This window comes from Plecotus auritus (assembly GCF_963455305.1).
Source record: "Plecotus auritus genome assembly, chromosome: 1".
Classification (NCBI taxonomy): domain Eukaryota; kingdom Metazoa; phylum Chordata; class Mammalia; order Chiroptera; family Vespertilionidae; genus Plecotus; species Plecotus auritus.
In genome coordinates this window covers 22,887,081-22,905,255 of record NC_137770.1, presented here as the reverse complement: position 1 = coordinate 22,905,255, position 18,175 = coordinate 22,887,081, and the positions used below count along the sequence as shown (strand labels likewise).

The window sequence follows — 18,175 nt, the reverse complement described above, 5'->3', positions numbered from 1 at the left end:
TCTCCTGTTTAACCTAGTCCTCTTTGCTATCCACACAAGAAATTGCTTAAAATACTTAAAAATGTGAAAAGCATTCTTAAAAAGGACTGGGGAATGATTCCAATAGGAAGCATTCTGGCAAAGTAAGCAAACAAACAAAAAACTTCATTGGGGAATAGAAAGACTCCAACTATTTTGATGCATTCTAACCACACAGTTATTCTAAACTGAGAAGAAAGAGGAGAATGTTCCCCTCCTACTGCACAAATCTATACAAAATCAGCCGGGGTTGCAGATCTTTACATTACCTACAGAATCCTAGAGTAAGGTACATAAGGTAGCTTTCCTATGCTAGATGTGACTGGTAAACATTTTAAGTTCTTTTTGTTCTAAGAGAAAGTCATGACTGTCTATGCATGTAGTCAGGGTCAGATGTGAAAATAAAATCCCCAACTTATTGTTATTTCTGCTCTATCTATTTATCTACATGTGAAATGATAAACTTCGGGGTCTTTTCTTTGGGGACAGGTGGAATGTGTATTGCTAGAGGGTGGGAAGGAAAAGGGGGTGGTGTTCTTTCAGAAGAGCCCTTGGAAAGTAAGTATGATGCTAATTCTCATTGCTGTGAGTTCTGATCTGAGGGGCATTTGGAAGAAGTGGGGAGTTAAACATGACTGCAACTCCTTTTCTGGCTGTGCCTGGGGTGCCAGGTTTTCCACAGAGTCCTGGTCTCATTGTCTTCCCCACTCTCTTTTTCTGTGTTGGGTGCCTTTTTTTTGAAAAACTAACACAAGATCATTCATGCAATGTGTCATTTTACTAACCGACTAATGTACTAACACCCTAACGACTCATCTTTGTTTTTTAGTTTTTTTTAATTAACAATCGTTCTGTTCACAATTTTTAATTTCCTCTCTTCCCCCTTTTCCGCAAAGCACTCAGGCATCGGACACGCTATGGTAAACAAACTACATTGTCTGGTAGATATCATTCTTATTGTCTCTTTTTTTGGGTTTGCCGTGTGTTGCCCTCTTTTCCTCCCCCAACCCTTCTTTAATCCTCTTTAGACTTGTTTCTTCTCTTTTAAAATTTTTGTTGAATTAAATGCAACTTTTTTCTTTCTCTTAAAAAAATAAATAAAGGAAGAGGATGTACCTGTCCTGCAAATGATACTTGGACGAGTTTGGTTGGAACGGTTTCTCCAGTTAGTAATTTTTTTCCCCCCAAAAATATATTTTTTAAGGAAAGTTTCTCCATTTAGCTAAATTTGTTTTGTTTTGTTTTCTTATTTTTCAACTTTGAAGTCACAGACTAGGGACAACAAGATTTATGTTAAGGACTTTCCTAATCTCCGTGTCTTGCTATCCCTCACTCTTTCTCCTTTCTTTTACTATCCCCATTCCTTAACCCCTGCTTTCTCTCCCTAATGTGTGGCCACGGCTGCCACGAGTGATCTGGGGTGGAAATTACTCTGCTTCCTGTGTTCTTCTCTTCCCTTCTTTCACCTTAGTCCCCACCATGGCCCAAGGGAGCTCCACCAATTGTGTTCTCCGTTCACACTCTGCATGGCATGCTCCTGTCTCGTGGGCTTCCCCATTGGCATCAGAATTTATCCCATAATTTTCCTCCTCATTACTAACAACCTATCAAATTATCTACCAACTCCACTTTCTTCTCAGTCTCTCCTTTTTTTTTGTCTCCACTTTTTTATTTTCTTTTCATCCTTCATATATTTGGGGGTTGGGTTTGGACTTTTTCTTTTCTTTTTTTTAGTGAGGGAGGTGGTAGGCAGGGGAAAGATGACCCTATAGTTTTGAGTGTTTTTTCTTTCTTTCACATTCATCTTTTTCTGTTGGTGCAGTGCATGTGAGGTGAAGTGGATTCTGATTTTTTCCTTTAGTTCTCCTCACCCTTTCCCTCTTCCATCCCCTTTTTCTTCTGCCTTCTCTCTTGGCTCCAGATAATTTTTGCATGGATGTGTCAGTGTATGGTGTGTGCACGCTCTGAGGCCCTGTCTCTTCTCTCTGCCCTCTGCTCCTTTCATGGATGTTGGGTGTATGGGTGCTCTTTCTTCCCTATGGGCATTATTATTATTGTTTTGGTTATTATGCATCATCATTCATGTCTTTTTGTTAGAGTTGCTTCTTTGGTTGGGTCATTTCTTCTCTTGGTGGTGGTGATGGCAGTGAAGGGAGGGCAGGGGTTGGCATCCTGGGGATTGCCATGGCATGTATCATCCATGACACATCACCATTGAGACCCTTCTTCTTCCCTCCCTGGATGCATGTTTGTCAGCGTGGTGTGAGTCCAAAAAGAAACAAATAAAAGAGAAAAGAAAAAGAAAAGAAAAAAAGGAAAATAATCATCAATAACCAAAGACCAACCCCATAACAAACCCATCGTCAAATGTCTCCTTTGCTGTTTTTCACTACCACCATAATTAACAATCATTAAAAACTAAATCATAATTTTCACAAAGAACTGAGACAAGTGGCATCGTCTGAGGACAGTTCCATTTTCTAGCCTGACTGAGTATAGAGTGCAATGGGTAGAGCAAATTGCTCAGCTTGGCAGTTCTGACACACTCTCCTAGGAGTCTGCAGGGGAATGCTGCAGGCGTGGGCCACAGGGAAGGCAGACCAGAAAATGGAACTCGGCTGCACATCCCAAAATAAAACCAAATTAGAAAGAATACCTCACCAAAATCTTAATGAAAGTAAAGCCACAGGTGGGGGAAGCCACTGGATTTTGATAGGACTATAAGGTCATTGTTGGGATTTTGTTTTTGTCCCTATGTCCCTCTACCAGGTGACAATCTCTGTGGATGGCATCCTTACCACGACGGGCTACACTCAAGAGGACTACACCATGCTGGGTTCGGATGACTTCTTCTATGTGGGAGGAAGCCCAAGTACCGCTGACTTGCCAGGCTCACCCGTCAGCAACAACTTCATGGGCTGCCTTAAAGAGGTAAAGTTCAAACACTCCTTTTAATGCACTGACTGTTCAGTGACTGGCTCTGTAGGTGGTAGCAGAAAAGACCTTGGACTTGAAGTAGAGCCCTTGGTTTTGGTCAGAGCTTAAGTTGTTTGCATGACCTTGGGTTCACCACTGAAGTGCTCTGTTTAGTTTTGTCATTTAACTAATGGGGGACCTTATTTCTCAGGTAGCTTTGCTTTATAAATAAAGTAAAATAACACAGGTGAAAGGACTTTGAAATCATTAGGAACTAGTTTACTAATGAAATCATCAGTAAAGTTTGATTTTGTACTTTTGACGTGGCACATAGGGAAAGCTCTAACTGAAAGTGGCCAATTTGTGGTTATGTGTCTTGTCTAAAACATTTGTATTATTTTACCTTGTCCAAACTTGGTGTTCCCAAGAGTCTCATTATTTGAGATGAAAGAAAATTCGCAGAATGTAACATTAAGGCCCAGACGGCTTGCTTTTCCTTTTATTTTTTTCTTTCCCTGGAATCTAGCAGCTGTGAGAAAGCAGTGGACTTTGCCATTATTCATTTATGCTATTGTAGCTGATGTGTTGAGACCTATGTCTGAGAGCTAAGGAGCATCAGTCAAGTGTATAGTCAATCACTAAGGTCAATTGTTGAGGCAAAAAAGAATCAGACTTGATTTGGTAGAATTCTTCCAGAACACTGTGTCCTCAGAGCAGTCTCCTGTACATTTTTGTTTAATTTAAGCTAAGCTTTATTGCCTAAGATATCTATACCATTTCCCTGGGGAAAGTTTTTACAAAGCTAACAGTGTGCTTTCTTATAGATGAAGATTGCTATGACAGGTTATGGCCCTCCTCTCAGGATACAGGTTTTATGCGTGTTATGGCTATTTGAAATTTGTTGAATATCAGTCATACATGAGATGGCATTACTCATGTATTCATCCACACCACTCAACTCTCAGCCAGGTCCAGACAGGAGTTGTGCCTGTCATGCCTGGTTTAAAATAGGCACAGAACAAGTATTTATTGAATGGATACATTTATTAGATACTCATTTGGTGCCTTTTTTGTGCTGTAACTTGTTTCTTTACAAGCCAAGGTCTATGTACTCAAAGCCTTTATAATCTATGAAGGGAGATGAGATTGGTAAGTTTACAGTCATAGTTCAAAACACCATGTGTTCAGTGCTACCTACTAAATGTTCTAACTGAGTAGAGGAAACAGATAAGTTTTAGGTGGGAATCAGTTTTGGAGAAAAATTGATGTTTAGCTGGGCATTGCTGCAATAAATGATGTTTGACTTGAGAGAAAGGGGTAGGAAGAAAAAACGGGACAAAGGAGGAAAACATCCAATTACAGCTCTGTATTGTTCTTGGTCTGAAAGACAAATTACAGAGTGTTTAAAAAGTGTTTCCTCTTTCTGTTGGATGTTACCTAGGCTTCTGTTAACTGCAGGGACTCACTCTACTGGTCATTCCTGATGGATTGTAGTAGACAGACTACTCCTTCCATGAGGTTTACTCCCATTTGGATAGAATGAAGGTATAAACTACTCAGTGTCTAATGAACTCGGAAAGGCTCTTAAACACTGTTAAATCACACTATATTGGAATTGCACTCTCATCAGAAATAGATAGGAACATTTTGTTACCACATATGTTGCTCAGGAATAAATGAGGCATTGATTGCAGTAGAGAACTCATCCATTTTTGTAGGGAAACAGCCCTGAGCAGGAATTTCTCCTGGACAGCATCTAGGGGTGGCCTCTAAGACCAGTCTTTTTCTGATTGTATGAAATGGCTCTCAATTACATATTTTGAGACAAAGGAGAAATTTCTAAAATTTGTCCATCAGAAAGGATGCTCTTGAGCATTTTGAAACAACACTCATAAAAACTTGAAGGTTTCTCTAATGACTTTATGCATGCAGAATCTAAGGAAAACAAAATATCCCTTCTCTCTCTCACTGCCTAGGTAGAGAGCAGACAGCTTTTACAGTCATTTCAAAGCTTAAAAATTAATGGTAGCTCTGAAAAAGTGTCACTAACAGTAATTAGCAATCAAATTATATACATACCTTAGCTAGCAATATAATTCTACACTTAAATCCAGATAAAGACAGAAAAAGAAAGTCCAAAACATTGGGGGAAATGGTAGGCACAATAACTTTATTAACTGTTGTTCCATCTCTCGGTTACATGTTGAATATTATAGTCTTTCTAAGGGACTTGAAATGCTTTCTTATTTACCTCAGAGTTTTAAACAGATACCTTTGAGTATACTGTAGTCCTGGAATATTCTTTCTCTCCATTTAATCATTACAACTCACTTTTCTGTGGGCAGGTCTGGTAAATTCTTCTCTTGTTCTTGGTATTTCTCTTTGACTACTTAGTAAACAGCCAAAGCTATATTGGGACTTTGCTCCTTGATAAATCCCACTTACCCACATTAGCCATCTGCCTTTAGAACAGTTTCCAGTTACTTCACAATTTCTTCTTCCCTCCCCTATCTCTGTCTTCCTTTTTATGTCTTCTCTTGCCATTTGTGGCTCTGAGTTACCTTAGGCTAAGGTAGATGCTTTTGTATGTCATTTTCTTCAAAATGGGGACATTGTAAAGGGACTTTGGTGTTTCTGATACAGAGATAATGGTTACTTTGCATGCGGCACAAAATAGTTTTATCTTTGGAACTGCACTGTCTTCCCATCTGAATGTTTCATTCTGGTTCCACTGTGACTGCACCTGTGTGCACACCGCCTCTGTTGATACCACTGTTCAAGCCACAATAGAGAGGGTCCAAGTTGTCATCAAACTGTTCTGGTTCTCCACACAGCCTGGTTATCAATATAGGATTTGTGTCCAGTTAAATGTCACAAAATCAGTATGTCATTCCTCTTCGTGTTTTCACGGGTCTGTTTTATTTTTGTTCTTGTTGTGTTCCCAGCTCCTTGTGAGTTCTCAATAAATACAGGGGTGGGAAAAAGTAGGTTAATAATAATAATAATAATAACAATAATTCATAAATAATACAAGAATAAATTCTGTACTCACCTACTTCACAGCTGTAAACCTACATTAACTGACTGAAAAGAGACCTTTTCTGGCGCAATGGGGCTGCTGAGTAGAAGGACATAACATATCTTGGGGTTCAGGAAAACTCTGTGGAGGAGACAATGCCCAAGGTGAGGCTTAAAGATGAGCAGAAGTGAACAGGGAAGAATGGAGGGAGTGGTGGCTCAGGATGAATGGGCAGCATGAACAAAGGCCTGGAAACAGGACCCATCATGGTGTCTGGGTGAGAAACATACAGCTTGCTAATTTCAGGGCACAAACTATAAAATTAATTCTAAAAAAATGTAGCTATCACATAAGAAGGGGGCAGGTCATAGAGAGCTTGATGTTATGCTATACCCTTGAGCTTTATTTTCTAGGTAATGGGGAGCCATTGGGAATCTTAGCAGAATGACAAGTTCAGCTAGGCATCTTGCCTATGAGGCTGTAATTCCTTGACGTCTGATGCTCATCCATCTATTCCTTTCTCCTGATGTATGTTTTTGTCCTAGGAGGTTGAAGAGCAAGGGTTGAAAGGGTGGTCCATTGGCTTTAGTATTGAGGAGGGAAAGTGACTCTGAATCTTAAAATGTCTATAGAAAAAGTACTTCCTTCTGACTCCCATTTCAGTTTCCAAGGGCCCTCCCTGTCAAGACATACAGTTCTTCTTTCCTCTGTCCTTAGCATTACTGAGCTATTGTTGTTGGATAAAGCACAGTGCGTTCAAGGAAAGCCAAGTCAAGACCAAGTTGCACGAATTTCCAGCTCCAGGGAGCTTACTCAAGCCCATCATAGTATCCTCCTATGTTGGGATTTTCTGTGTTGTTTGATTTGGGTCTTCCTACACCATGTCTCTTTCATCTCAATATGTTACTTCTCCCCTGATATGTTGGTTCTCCATTTTCCTATAGAGAAGCTCATGAGCTGCTGAGACCTCTGGGGCAGATGTGTCTGTTTCACCTCTCTTTTCTCAGAGCATCTCTAATGGAGAGGAAGGAAAAACACAGGAATTGGAGAGTGGGACACATATTTAAAGGAAAAAGGATTGGGTAGAACATCATTGTGCCCATTACATTCCACATCCCTTTGTGATTATTAGCCATTTAAACGGGAATGGAATTTTATAGCCAGAGATAGTCTCTGAACAGAAGATAAATGGTTTAATCTGTAATAACTTTACATTTTATAGAACCCTGTTAGGAGTCCACATCTGGTGAGCCAAGCTATTTAAGGCTATGTTAATTCTGTTAATTGCTATACGTTTGTTTGAATTGCTGGCACCTGCGGGCTTTGGGATAATGTGGCTTTTTGTTGCTTTTTCATTTTTTAATATACTCAGTTTATTTTACCCTCACTGTCTTTTTCTGCTCTCTCTTATGCTATCAGTTCATTTCTTTTCTTTTCCTTTTTTTTTTTTTGGTGTGTGCTCTACTCTTGCTTCTTCACTCACTATACTTTTTCCCCTTCCTACTCTTATTTTCCCAACCTCTTTGTTTCCCAAACATTTGTTTTGGTGTCCTTCCTGATTTCTCAGGTGGTGGAAAATATCTCTTTTTATAATCAGGTAAATTTAGGTATGGCATTGGTCCTAAAGATTTTCTTTTTCCCATTATTGAGACTACTGTGGGGCCCCAGGGCGAGCAAAATTCAAGTAAGCGTTTCATAGTCAGCATGGAAGATAAAGGACATTTGGTTTAAGAAGCACAAGTCCAGGGTTTGACTCTTGCCTAGACGTATTTGTTACCAGCTAGAAGATTTACAGAAAATCACTTAACTGCTCTTCACCTCAGTTTTTTCATCAGATAATAATACTTACTTTATTTATTTATTTTTAATTTCTTTATTGATTAAGGTATTGCATATGTGTCCTTATTCTCCCATTACCCTCCACCTCCCATTCATGACCCCACTCCCCTGTTGTTTGTGTCCATTGATTAGGCTTATATGCATGCATATAAGTCCTTTGGTTGATCTCTCCCTCTTACCCCCACCCTCCCCTACCTTCCCTGAGGTTTGAAGTTCTGATTGATGTTCCTCTGTCTCTGGATCTATTTTTGTTCATCAGTTTATGTTGTTCATTATATTCCACAAATGAGTGAGATCATGTGATATTTTCTCTGCCTGGGCTTATTTCACTTAGCATAATGCTCTCCATCTCCATCCATGTTGTTGCAAATGGTAAGAACTCCTTCTTTTTTACTGCAGCGTAGTATTCCATTGTGTAGATGTACCACAGTTTTTTAATCCACTCCTCTGCTGATAGGCACTTAGGCTGTTTCCAAATCTTAGCTATGGTGAATGGTGCTGCTATGAACATAGGGGTGCATATATCCTTTCTGATTCGTGTTTCTAGTTTCTTGGGATATATTCCTAGAAGTGGGATCACTGGGTCAAATGGGAGTTCCATTTTTAGTTTTTTGAGGAAACTCCATACTGTTCTCCACAGTGGCTGCACCAGTCTGCATTCCCACCAGCAGTGCACAAGGGTTCTTTTTTCTCCACATCCTCGCCAGCACTTGTCCTTTGTTTATTTGTTAATAATAGCCATTCTGACAGGTGTGAGATGGTACCGCATTGTTGTTTTGATTTGCATCTCTCTGATGATTAGTGACTTTGAGCAGGTTTTCATATGTCTCTTGGCCTTCCTTCTATATTCTTTTGAAAAGTGTCTATTTAGATCTGTTGCCAATTTTTTGATTGGGTTGTTTATCTTCTTTTTGTTAAGCTGCATGAGTTCCCTGTAAATGTTGGAAATTAAACGCTTATCATTGATATCATTGGCAAATATGTTCTCCCGTGCAGTGGGCTTTCTTGTTGTCTTATTGATGGTCTCCTTTGCTGTGCAAAAGCTTTTTATTTTGATGTAATCCCATTTGTTAATTTTCTCTTTAGTTTCCATTGCCCTAGGAGCAGTATCAGTGAAGAAATTGCTTCGGCATATGTCAGAGATTTTTCTGGCTGTGGATTTCTCTGTATTTTTTATGTTTTCTCGTCATATGTTTAAGTCCTTGATCCATTTTGAGTTTATTGTTGTGTATGGTGTAAGTTGGTGGTCTAGTTTCATTTTTTTGCATGTATCTGTCCAATTTTCCTAACACCATTTATTGAAGAGACTGTCTTGATTTCATTGTATGTTCATGCCTCCTTTGTCAAATATTAATTGAGCATAGTGATTTGGGTCAATTTCTGGGTTCTCTATTCTATTCCATTGATCTATATGTCTGTTCTTGTGCCAGTACCAGGCAGTTTTGAGAACAGTGGCTTTGTAATACAGCTTGAAATCTGGTATTGAGATCCCATCTACTTTGTTCTTCTTTCTCAGGATTGCTGTGGCTATTTGGGGTCTTTTTTTATTCCAGATGAATTTTTGGAGAGTTCTTTCTAGGTCTGTGAAATATACCGTTGGTATTTTAATGGAGAGTGCATTGAATCTATAGATTGCTTTGGGTAGTATGGACATTTTGGTGATGTTGATTCTCCCAATCCATGAACATGGTATGTTCTTCCATCTGTTTTCGTCTTCCTCTATCTCTTTTTTCAGTGTCCTGTAGTTTTCTGCATATAGGTCTTTTACCTCCTTAGTTAAGTTTATTCCTAGGTATCTTAATTTTTTTGTGTGCGATAGTAAATAGGATTGCTTTTTTAGTCTCTCTTTCTGTAAGTTCACTATTGGTGTATAGAAATGCCATAGATTTCTTGGCGTTAATTTTGTATCCTGCTACATTGCCAAATTCATTTATTAAGTCTATTAGTTTTTTGATGGAGTCTTTCAGGTATTTTATGTACAATATCATGTCATCTGCAAATAAGGACAGCTTTACTTCTTCTTTTCCAATTTGGATGCCTTTTATTTCTTCTTCTTGTCTAATTGCAATGGCTAGTACTTCCAGTACTATGTCAAACAGGAGTGGTGAGAGTGGGCATCCCTGTCTTGTTCCTGTTCTTAGGGAAAATGGTTTTAGTTTTTGCCCATTGAGTATGGTGTTAGCTGGGGGTTTATCATATATAGCTTTTATTATGTTGAGGTATGATCCTTCTATTCCCACCTTGTTGAGAGTTTTTATCAAGAAAGGGTGTTGGATTTTGTCAAATGCTTTTTCTGCATCAATTGATATGACTATGTGATTTTTATCTCTCAATTTGTTTAGGTGATGTATCACATTTATTGACTTGTGGATATTGTACCATCCTTGCATTCCTGGGATAAATCCTACTTGGTCATGGTGTATGATCTTTGTGATGTAGTGCTGGATCTGATTTGCTAGAATTTTGTTGAGGATTTTGGCATCCATGTTCATGAGGGATATTGGCCTGTAATTCTCTTTCATTGTGTTGTCTTTATCTGGTTTTGGTATTAGGGTGATGCTGGCTTCATAGAATGAGCTTGGAAGTGTTCCTTCCTCTTGAATTTTTTTGGAATAGTCTGAGGAGGATAGGATTTAGTTCTTCCTTGAATGTTTGGTAAAACTCCCGTGTGAAGCCATCTGGCCCCAGGCTTTTGTTTGCTGGAAGCTTTTTGATGACTGCTTTGATTTCTTTCCTAGTTATTGGCCTATTGAGATGTTTAGATTCTTCCTGATAGAGTTTTGGAAGATTATATTTTTCTAGGAATATGTCCATTTCCTCCAGGTTGTCCAGTTTGTTGGAATAGAGTTGTTCATAGTATTTTTTAACAATCCTTTGTATTTCGGTGGGGTCTGTTGTTAATTCACCTCTTTTATTTCTGATTTTGTTTATTTGGGTCCTCTCTCTTTGCTTCTTGGTGAGCCTGGCTAGAGGTTCATCAATCTTGTTTATCCTTTCAGAGAACCAGCTCTTGGTTTTGTTGATCTTCTGTATTGTTTTTTTCGTCTCAATATCGTTTATCTCCGCTCTGATCTTTATTATTTCCTTCCTTCTGCTTACACTGGGCTTTTCTTGTTGCTCTCTTTCTAACTCTTTGAGTTTTAGGGTTAGGTAATTTATTACCATTGTTTCTTGTTTTTTGCAATAGGCTTGTAGAGCTATGAACTTCCATCTCAAGACTGCTTTCGCTGTGTCCCATAGATTTTAGATTGTTGTGTTTTCATTGTCATTTGTTGCCATGATGTTTTTTATTTCTTCTTTGATCTCTCTGGTAACCCAGTCATTGTTTAATAGCATGCTGTTTAGTATCCATGTGTTCGATGTTTTTGGATTGTTTTTATTGTAGTTGATTTCCAGTTTTATGCCACTGTGATCTAAGAAGATACTTGATATTATTTCTATCTTCTTGAGTTTGAAGAGACTTTGCCTATGACCCAACATATGGTCTATCTTTGAAAATGACCCATGTGCACTTGAGAAGAATGTATATTCTGTGGCTTTGGGGTGAAATGTTCTGAAGATGTCAATTAATTCCATCTGGTCTAGTGAGTCATTTAGGATTGATGTTTCTTTGCTGATTTTTTGTTTAGAGGATTTGTCCAAAGGTGATAGTGGGGTATTAACTTCTCCTACTATGATTGTATTGCTGTCAATCTCTCCTTTGATATCCTCCAGGAGAGGTTTTTTTTATGTATTTGGGTCTTCCTGTATTGGGTGCGTATATGTATACCAGATTATTTCTTCTTGTTGGATTACTCCCTTTAGTATTATGAAGTGGCCTTCCTTATCTCTTGTTATGTCCTTCACTTTGAGATCTAATTTGTCAGATATAAGTATTGCTACCTTAGCTTTTTTTTTTCATTTCCATTCACCTGAAAAACCTTTTTCCATCCCTTCACCCTCAGTCTGTGTGCGTCTTTTTTTCTGAGGTGTGTTTCTTGTAGACAGCAAATATATGGGTCGTGTTTTCTTATCCAATCCGTTACCCTATGTCTTTTGATTGGGGCATTTAATCCATTTACATTTAAAGTTATTATTGATAGGTGCTTATTTGTCGCCATTTTTATTCTTTACCCCTGTGTTCCTCCTTCGCTTCCTATTTCTTTTTCTTTTTTACAGAAGACCCTTTAGCATTTCTTGCATTGCTGGTTTGGTGGTAATAAATTCCCTTAGTCCTTTTTTGTCTGTGAAGCTCCTGATTTCACCTTCAATTTTGATTGATAGCCTTGATGGGTACAGTATTCTTGGATTCAGACCCTTCCTTTGCATGACTTTGTATATTTCATTCCATTCCCTTCTAGCCTGGTGAGTTTCTGTTGAGAAATCCGTTGCTAGTCTGATGGGGGTTCCTTTGTAGGTAACTTTCTGTCTCTCTCTGGCCACTTTTAAGATTCTTTGTTGTTGGTGTTTGCCAATTTAATTATAATGTGCCTTGGCGTCGGTCTTTTGGGGTTCATTTTGCTTGGGACTCTGTGAGCTTCTTGGATTTGTGTGGGTTTTTTCTTCCCTATATCAGGGAAGTTTTCTGTCATTTCTTCAAAGAGGTTTTCTATTCCTTGCTCAGTTTCCTTTCCTTCTGGAAACCCTATTATGCGGATTTTGTTTTGTTTCATGTTCTCCCAAAGTTTCCTTAGGCTCTCCTCCTGCTTTTTTATTTTTTTTTTTCTAGAAGCTGCACTACTTGGGTATTTTTTCCCACCTTTTCTTCTAGCTCACTGATGCAGTCCTCTGCTTCTTCTAGTCTACTCTTGATGCTTTCTATTGAGTTCTTTACAGCAGCAATGTCATTTTTCATTTCTTCTTGGTTCTTCTTCATTTCTTCTTAGTTCTTACTCATATTGTCAAATTTGTCTTCCATTCTTTTCAGCCACCTGATGACCATTTCTCTGAATTCTTTCTCTGATAGGTTGCTTGCCTCCATTTCATTTACTTCCTTTTCTGGTGATGCCTGCTTTTCTTTCATATGCGGGCTGTTTCTTTGTTTCCCCATGGTCTCTCTTCCCCGGGTGTCTGGTTATGTAGTTCTCTCTCTCCTGCATTGATTTAAAGGCACAAAATACAACATAACCAGGTACAACACACAAGGCACTGAACAGAAATGTATTTACGATATTAATAACTCCAAATAAAGGTGGCCACCAGAGAAAGGCAAATTAGGGGATAGGAGAGAAAGAAGAAGAGAAAAAAAAAAAGAAAGGAGTGCCAAAATGAAATTGGGAAAGGAAAAAAAATGTAAGAGAGAAAAGAAAGAGAATAAGAAAGAAAAGGGAAACAAACTATATATATATGGGGAGAAAACTCTAATAGAACAGCCACTAATCCCAGCAAATGCCAGCAACAAGTACCTGGAGATGAATACAAACTACAAACAACAACTAATACCAAGTGAGGTGAGGGAAAACAGAAGCAAAAAACAAACAAAAACAAACAAAAAAACAAAACAAAACAAAAGAATAAGCAAAACAATCTTACAAACAAGCATAAAAAATCAATATAATCAACATTCAAGCAAACAACAACAAAAGGACAGAGAGAAAAACAATTTTTGGATAGTGAAGACAGAGAAGAGAGAGGTGTGTATGAACTCAGAGCAGGGGATTGGAAATTAGATATATAAGTAGGGTGAAATTTTAACAGGGGGTAAAAAGAAAGAATAGGGAGAATCTAAAGCAGGAGAAGGGTAAGAGAAACAGGACAACAAAAGGGGAAAAGTTAGGAAGAGAGTGATGGCATAAAGGTAGAGTTGAGCTAGAGTAGAATGATGCTAAAGGAAAGATGAAAATAGAATGTAGAACATTAATCTCAAAGTCAAAGAGAAAATAAAATGACACTTTTTTAAAAAAGGTACAATAGTAGTAGTATTAATACTGATTCAAAATAAAAATGTAATAATTAAAAAGGTAAAATCAAGTGAGGAAAAAAGAAAAAAATTAGTTTCTTAAGTAAAAGATGAAAAAAAATAAAATAAATAAAAATAAAATGTGCAGTAGTGAAGGTCATTCACTTCCTCTATTGTTCTGTTTGGCACGCCTGTTTCCCAGTCAGGACAGTATTGCAGTCCCCTGCATTACACTGCTCCTCAGTGTTGTAAGCCAGCCCTGATTTTTAAGCAGACAGTGTGTCTTACTTTCTTGTATTCCTTTGTGATTACACAAGAGTCAATTTGTGATTCATCCCCTGGGTGGCAGTGTTTGTGGATTGACCTCCGGGTCTATAGGTCCTCTCTATAAATGCTTAGATCCTGCTTTCCCTGTGGCACTCAATACAGGTTTGTGGGAGTGGGCTGCCCCAGAGCTGGTTCTCCGACGGTCACTCCCCGCTCCGATCCCCAGGTTCCAGAAAAACAACTTTCCCCTGCAGTCTTCTAGGGTGTCCCCAACTGGGTGATCCCATGCATTGGGCTCAGCAATCAGAAGCAAGGATTTAAAGAGGAAAAAGCGCAAGTGTGCAAACTTCGGGGCTGCTTGCAAGTCTGCGCAGTCCTTCCTCCCCCCCCCGCCCCACTATCCCCCGCCCCCGTGTTCAAGCAGACGACACACTTTTAAAATTATTAGGCTGTCTTTCTGTGTCAGATCAAAATGGGTTGCTTTTTAGAGATCCCCTCTGTTAGCAACTCTGAGGATCCCCTTCCACATTCATGGATCATGCCAGCCCCAACAGCCACGGATTTTTCTAGGTGCAGACTTCTCCCAGTCCTCCAGCTCTCGCAGTGCGCATGTTTCTCTGTCCTGTCAGGATCAGAGACCTCACCTTATCCCAGGTGAAATCTGACCTTTCCATGGTGGAGTGTAGAGCTCCTCTGAATCCACGTGTTTGCACCATTTGGGGACCGGTGCTATGGGGTTCGCAGCTGTTCGGTGGGTGCTGCAGTTGTAGATTTTCAGGCTTCTGATAACATCCACTTTCCCCTTCAAGATGGCGTGGTCTCCGTGTCTGAGCCAGTGACTCCGGGAGGGAACCCAGCAGCAGTGGGGGCTGCCCGGTCAGGGGAGCCCCGTCCAGCAGTCCCCCACCTTCTCCTAGAGTATAGCTGTCCCTTAACTCACCTACAGACACTCCCCATGCGACCCTCAGCTGTTCTTTGTATCTGCTTTGGGACAAGGCTCAGGACATGTCTGTCTATTCCACTACCATTTTTTTTTCTCCAATAATACCTACTTTAGCATTATTATGTCAGGAGCAAATGGGATAAAAAAGAGGAAGTGCTTTATAAACTGTAAAGCACTGTGCAAATGCAATTGATATAATTTGTGTTGCTAGGTTATTGGTCAGATCTAGCCAAGGAACCACTTACTGTTCTTTGTTGTTTCTGCAATTGAAAACTGCAGAACTTAGGAGAGTCCAATGTAGTTAAAAAAAAAAAAAAGAGCCACTGACTTGAACCTGGCTGCCATCTCCAGTTCTGATGCTAATTGGCAAAACATCTGACCCCTTTGGGGCATCCATAACCTGATCTGTAAAATGAGGATAGTGATCACTGAAACAATAAATGCACATGCCTGCAGAGAACTTCTAGGGTAGAAAAGCAAGTTGCTGCTTATTAAGTTTTGTATTGCAAGGTAGGGTTTATTTTTCTGCTATTAGGAAGATATACAGAAAAGCATTATGTGGGCTTGGAGGGAAAGTACCTCGAGAGAATGGAAGAACCAATACAAGAAGGAGACCAAGAGGGACAAAATTCCAACAAAGTAGAAGGAAGTGGCAATGTGAATCAGAGGCTGGGAAATAGAAGCAAGCGGCAGAGGGAGAAAAGAAAGAAGAGAACCTGTGTCTCAGGAGCTGCCTCCTGGGTTGACCATAGAAACTGTCATTTTTGTGGGTTAGAGAAAGAAAGGTCAAATATTGGCAATATGACATGATCCAGTTTAGAATGAAATTTTCATGAAGAAGATAAATTGGATCTTCTGGAAAAAAAGGTTACCTTCTGGATTACAAGGAACTGAAATGGGCAGGAGAGAGAAAGGCACTCTGTCATAGAGGAAAAGAAAAGAACCCTGAGCTACTGGGGTTGTGTGATGGACAGGAGGCTTATTTCACAGACAGGCACAGTGTGAATGCTTAGCCCAGGGGGCCTATAAGAAAGTGGTATGTACCTAAAGAATAGATCAGGAGGGCTAAAGCCTCCAGGATATTTATTACTATGACAAACAAAAAGATGGTTTTCAGTTAACGCCACAATACAAATGTCAAAGAATGGCTGCTGTTCATTATAGTTGATAGCTGTTGATAGAGAAGTAGACGTGTGGATGTACTTTTTTTTTAGAGACCTGGTCTTCATTTCCCTCTTTCTGGATAAATTTTCTTGATTTTTATTTCCCCTAGTCCTCAAAAAATAGTGCAATGGCACTGACTCCCCTCCCGGCTTCCATGGTGAGCATGTGAGCACTAAGTCAATTAGGGACTTGCATTTCCCTGGCCGTGGTTATTTTGCACATAAGTGGGTACCTCACCCAATTGGGATTAGTGGCATACAAGCTCAGGGCTTTTTTGTTGATAAGTTGTAGGGAGGCAGTTTTCCTTCCTTTTGGCTAGAACTTGGGTGGTATATAACTGAGCTTTGGGGTGCCTTCTTGCTACCACATAGAGACAAAAAAATGAAGCCAGAATGAATAACAGAGCCAAAAGATGGAGAGAAATTACACCCTAGTGACATTTTTAAGACCCTGGATGAAACATTCTTCAAATTAGACTACCCCTGGCTTTCTAGCCATGATTGAATAAATCATTTCTTTTATCCAAACTAGTATGAGTTGAATTTTCTGTCATTTGCAACATAGAGCCCTAAATCATGTAAAAGAATTCCTTCTTGACAAGAAAATAGGTCCTTGTATAGGTAAACCAAGATAGGAAGTTTAATATCAGAAGACACTTAATTGTTCTGCATTAATTCAAGTTTCTTGACTTGGATGAATGACATCACAGGATAAAGAAAGAATTTGCAAATAAAATTTTAAAATTAAATTAGTGCTATTTTTAGAAATGGTAGATAATAGAGGAGGTTCTTAAATATCAAAGATGGAAAAAGTGTAGATAATGCAAGCTATGAGTTTATAAGCTTCATTGGAATCTGGGAGATACTTTGGAGTTGTTAAAAGACAAAAGTTACCTGATGTATTGATAGATTACAACATGTTTAGAGCTGAGGTATAACAAAGATAAAGAGCATCATGAATCTAACATAAAAATTGTTGACTGATGGATCCAGGGATGTATGAGCCCATAGAAAAGAGTGATTAACAGAACTACAGCTATTCACTAAGAACACTAAAAATAAGCCATGCCATTTCAACCAAATTCACATATTCCTTCAATAGTATTACTAATAATTCAGCAAAGTATTATAGATCTAGCATAGCTAAATATCAGCAAGGTGTTTGGAAATACATTTTGTGATATCCTTATAAAAAACATGGAGAAAAGGAGATTGGATATAAGAGCTATTCAGTAAAGGGGTAACTATTTAAATATACCAGTGAGGCTTTCTGAATGGGTCTACATTGACCTATATGATCAGGTGGAAGTCACAATGCTTCATCTTATTCAACATTTATATTAGGGATGTGAAGGAAGGTAAGAGAGCATGGCTATCAACTCTGTGAATGGCAGGGAGTTGGGAATGATAGAAATATGTGTGTACATGATTTGAGGTTGAATTAATGGAGGTATGATCTATGAAACAAAGGTGATGTTAGTTTTATAGTATCATTTATTGACTAAGAGAACAGCCTCTGAAGCCTAGCTCTACTCCCACTTACTGTGGAAGGCTGGGCAAGTTGCTTAACCCTCTTTATGCATCACTTTGCTTATTTATTTCATGAGAAGAATAACGATACCTACTTCATAGAGTTACTATGAATATTAACTGAGATAATAAGTGTAAAATCCTTAGAATGCAGCTTGCTATGTAGAAAATACTTGGTAAATTGTATTTATCATCATCATCATCATCATCATCATCATCATCATGTGCTGATGTGATTTCTGGAGGTGTTTCTATTCCATTGTGTATGATAAGCTTTTAAAAGTTAGCTGATGTATTGATAGATTGCAACATGTTTAGAGCTGAGGTATGACAAAGATAAAGAGGATCATGAGTCTAACATAAAAATTGTTGACTGGTGGATCCAAGGATGTTTAACCTGGGAAGAAAAGATGCCTGAGTCCAGGGGTTGAGGCTTGTCTTCATGCATTAATGACTGTCCTCTGGAAGTGGGATTAAATGTGGTTCATCTGTCTTTAAGAAGAACTAAAGCAAACACGTAGAAATGAAATATTTACTACTAGAAGACATTTCAATGAGAGCTGTCCAAAGCTACCTTCAAAGTAATGCATTCTCTATCATTC

The 18,175-nt window shown here is 38.9% G+C and overlaps 1 protein-coding gene across 18 annotated transcripts in view; it reads left to right on the top strand.

The window, feature by feature from the left end:
- NRXN3 (neurexin 3) overlaps positions 1–18,175 on the top strand; it is a 1,534,305-nt gene that overhangs the window by 426,697 nt on the left and 1,089,433 nt on the right. For all 18 annotated transcript variants that reach the window (XR_013959175.1, XR_013959176.1, XM_080644122.1 and 15 more), the window contains one exon: positions 2,788–2,949. Coding sequence is in view for 16 of the 18 variants with exons in the window: in XM_080644122.1 (XP_080500248.1) it covers positions 2,788–2,949 (162 nt within the window). In the remaining 2 variants the exon portion in view is untranslated. The remainder of the gene's footprint in view (positions 1–2,787; positions 2,950–18,175) is intronic.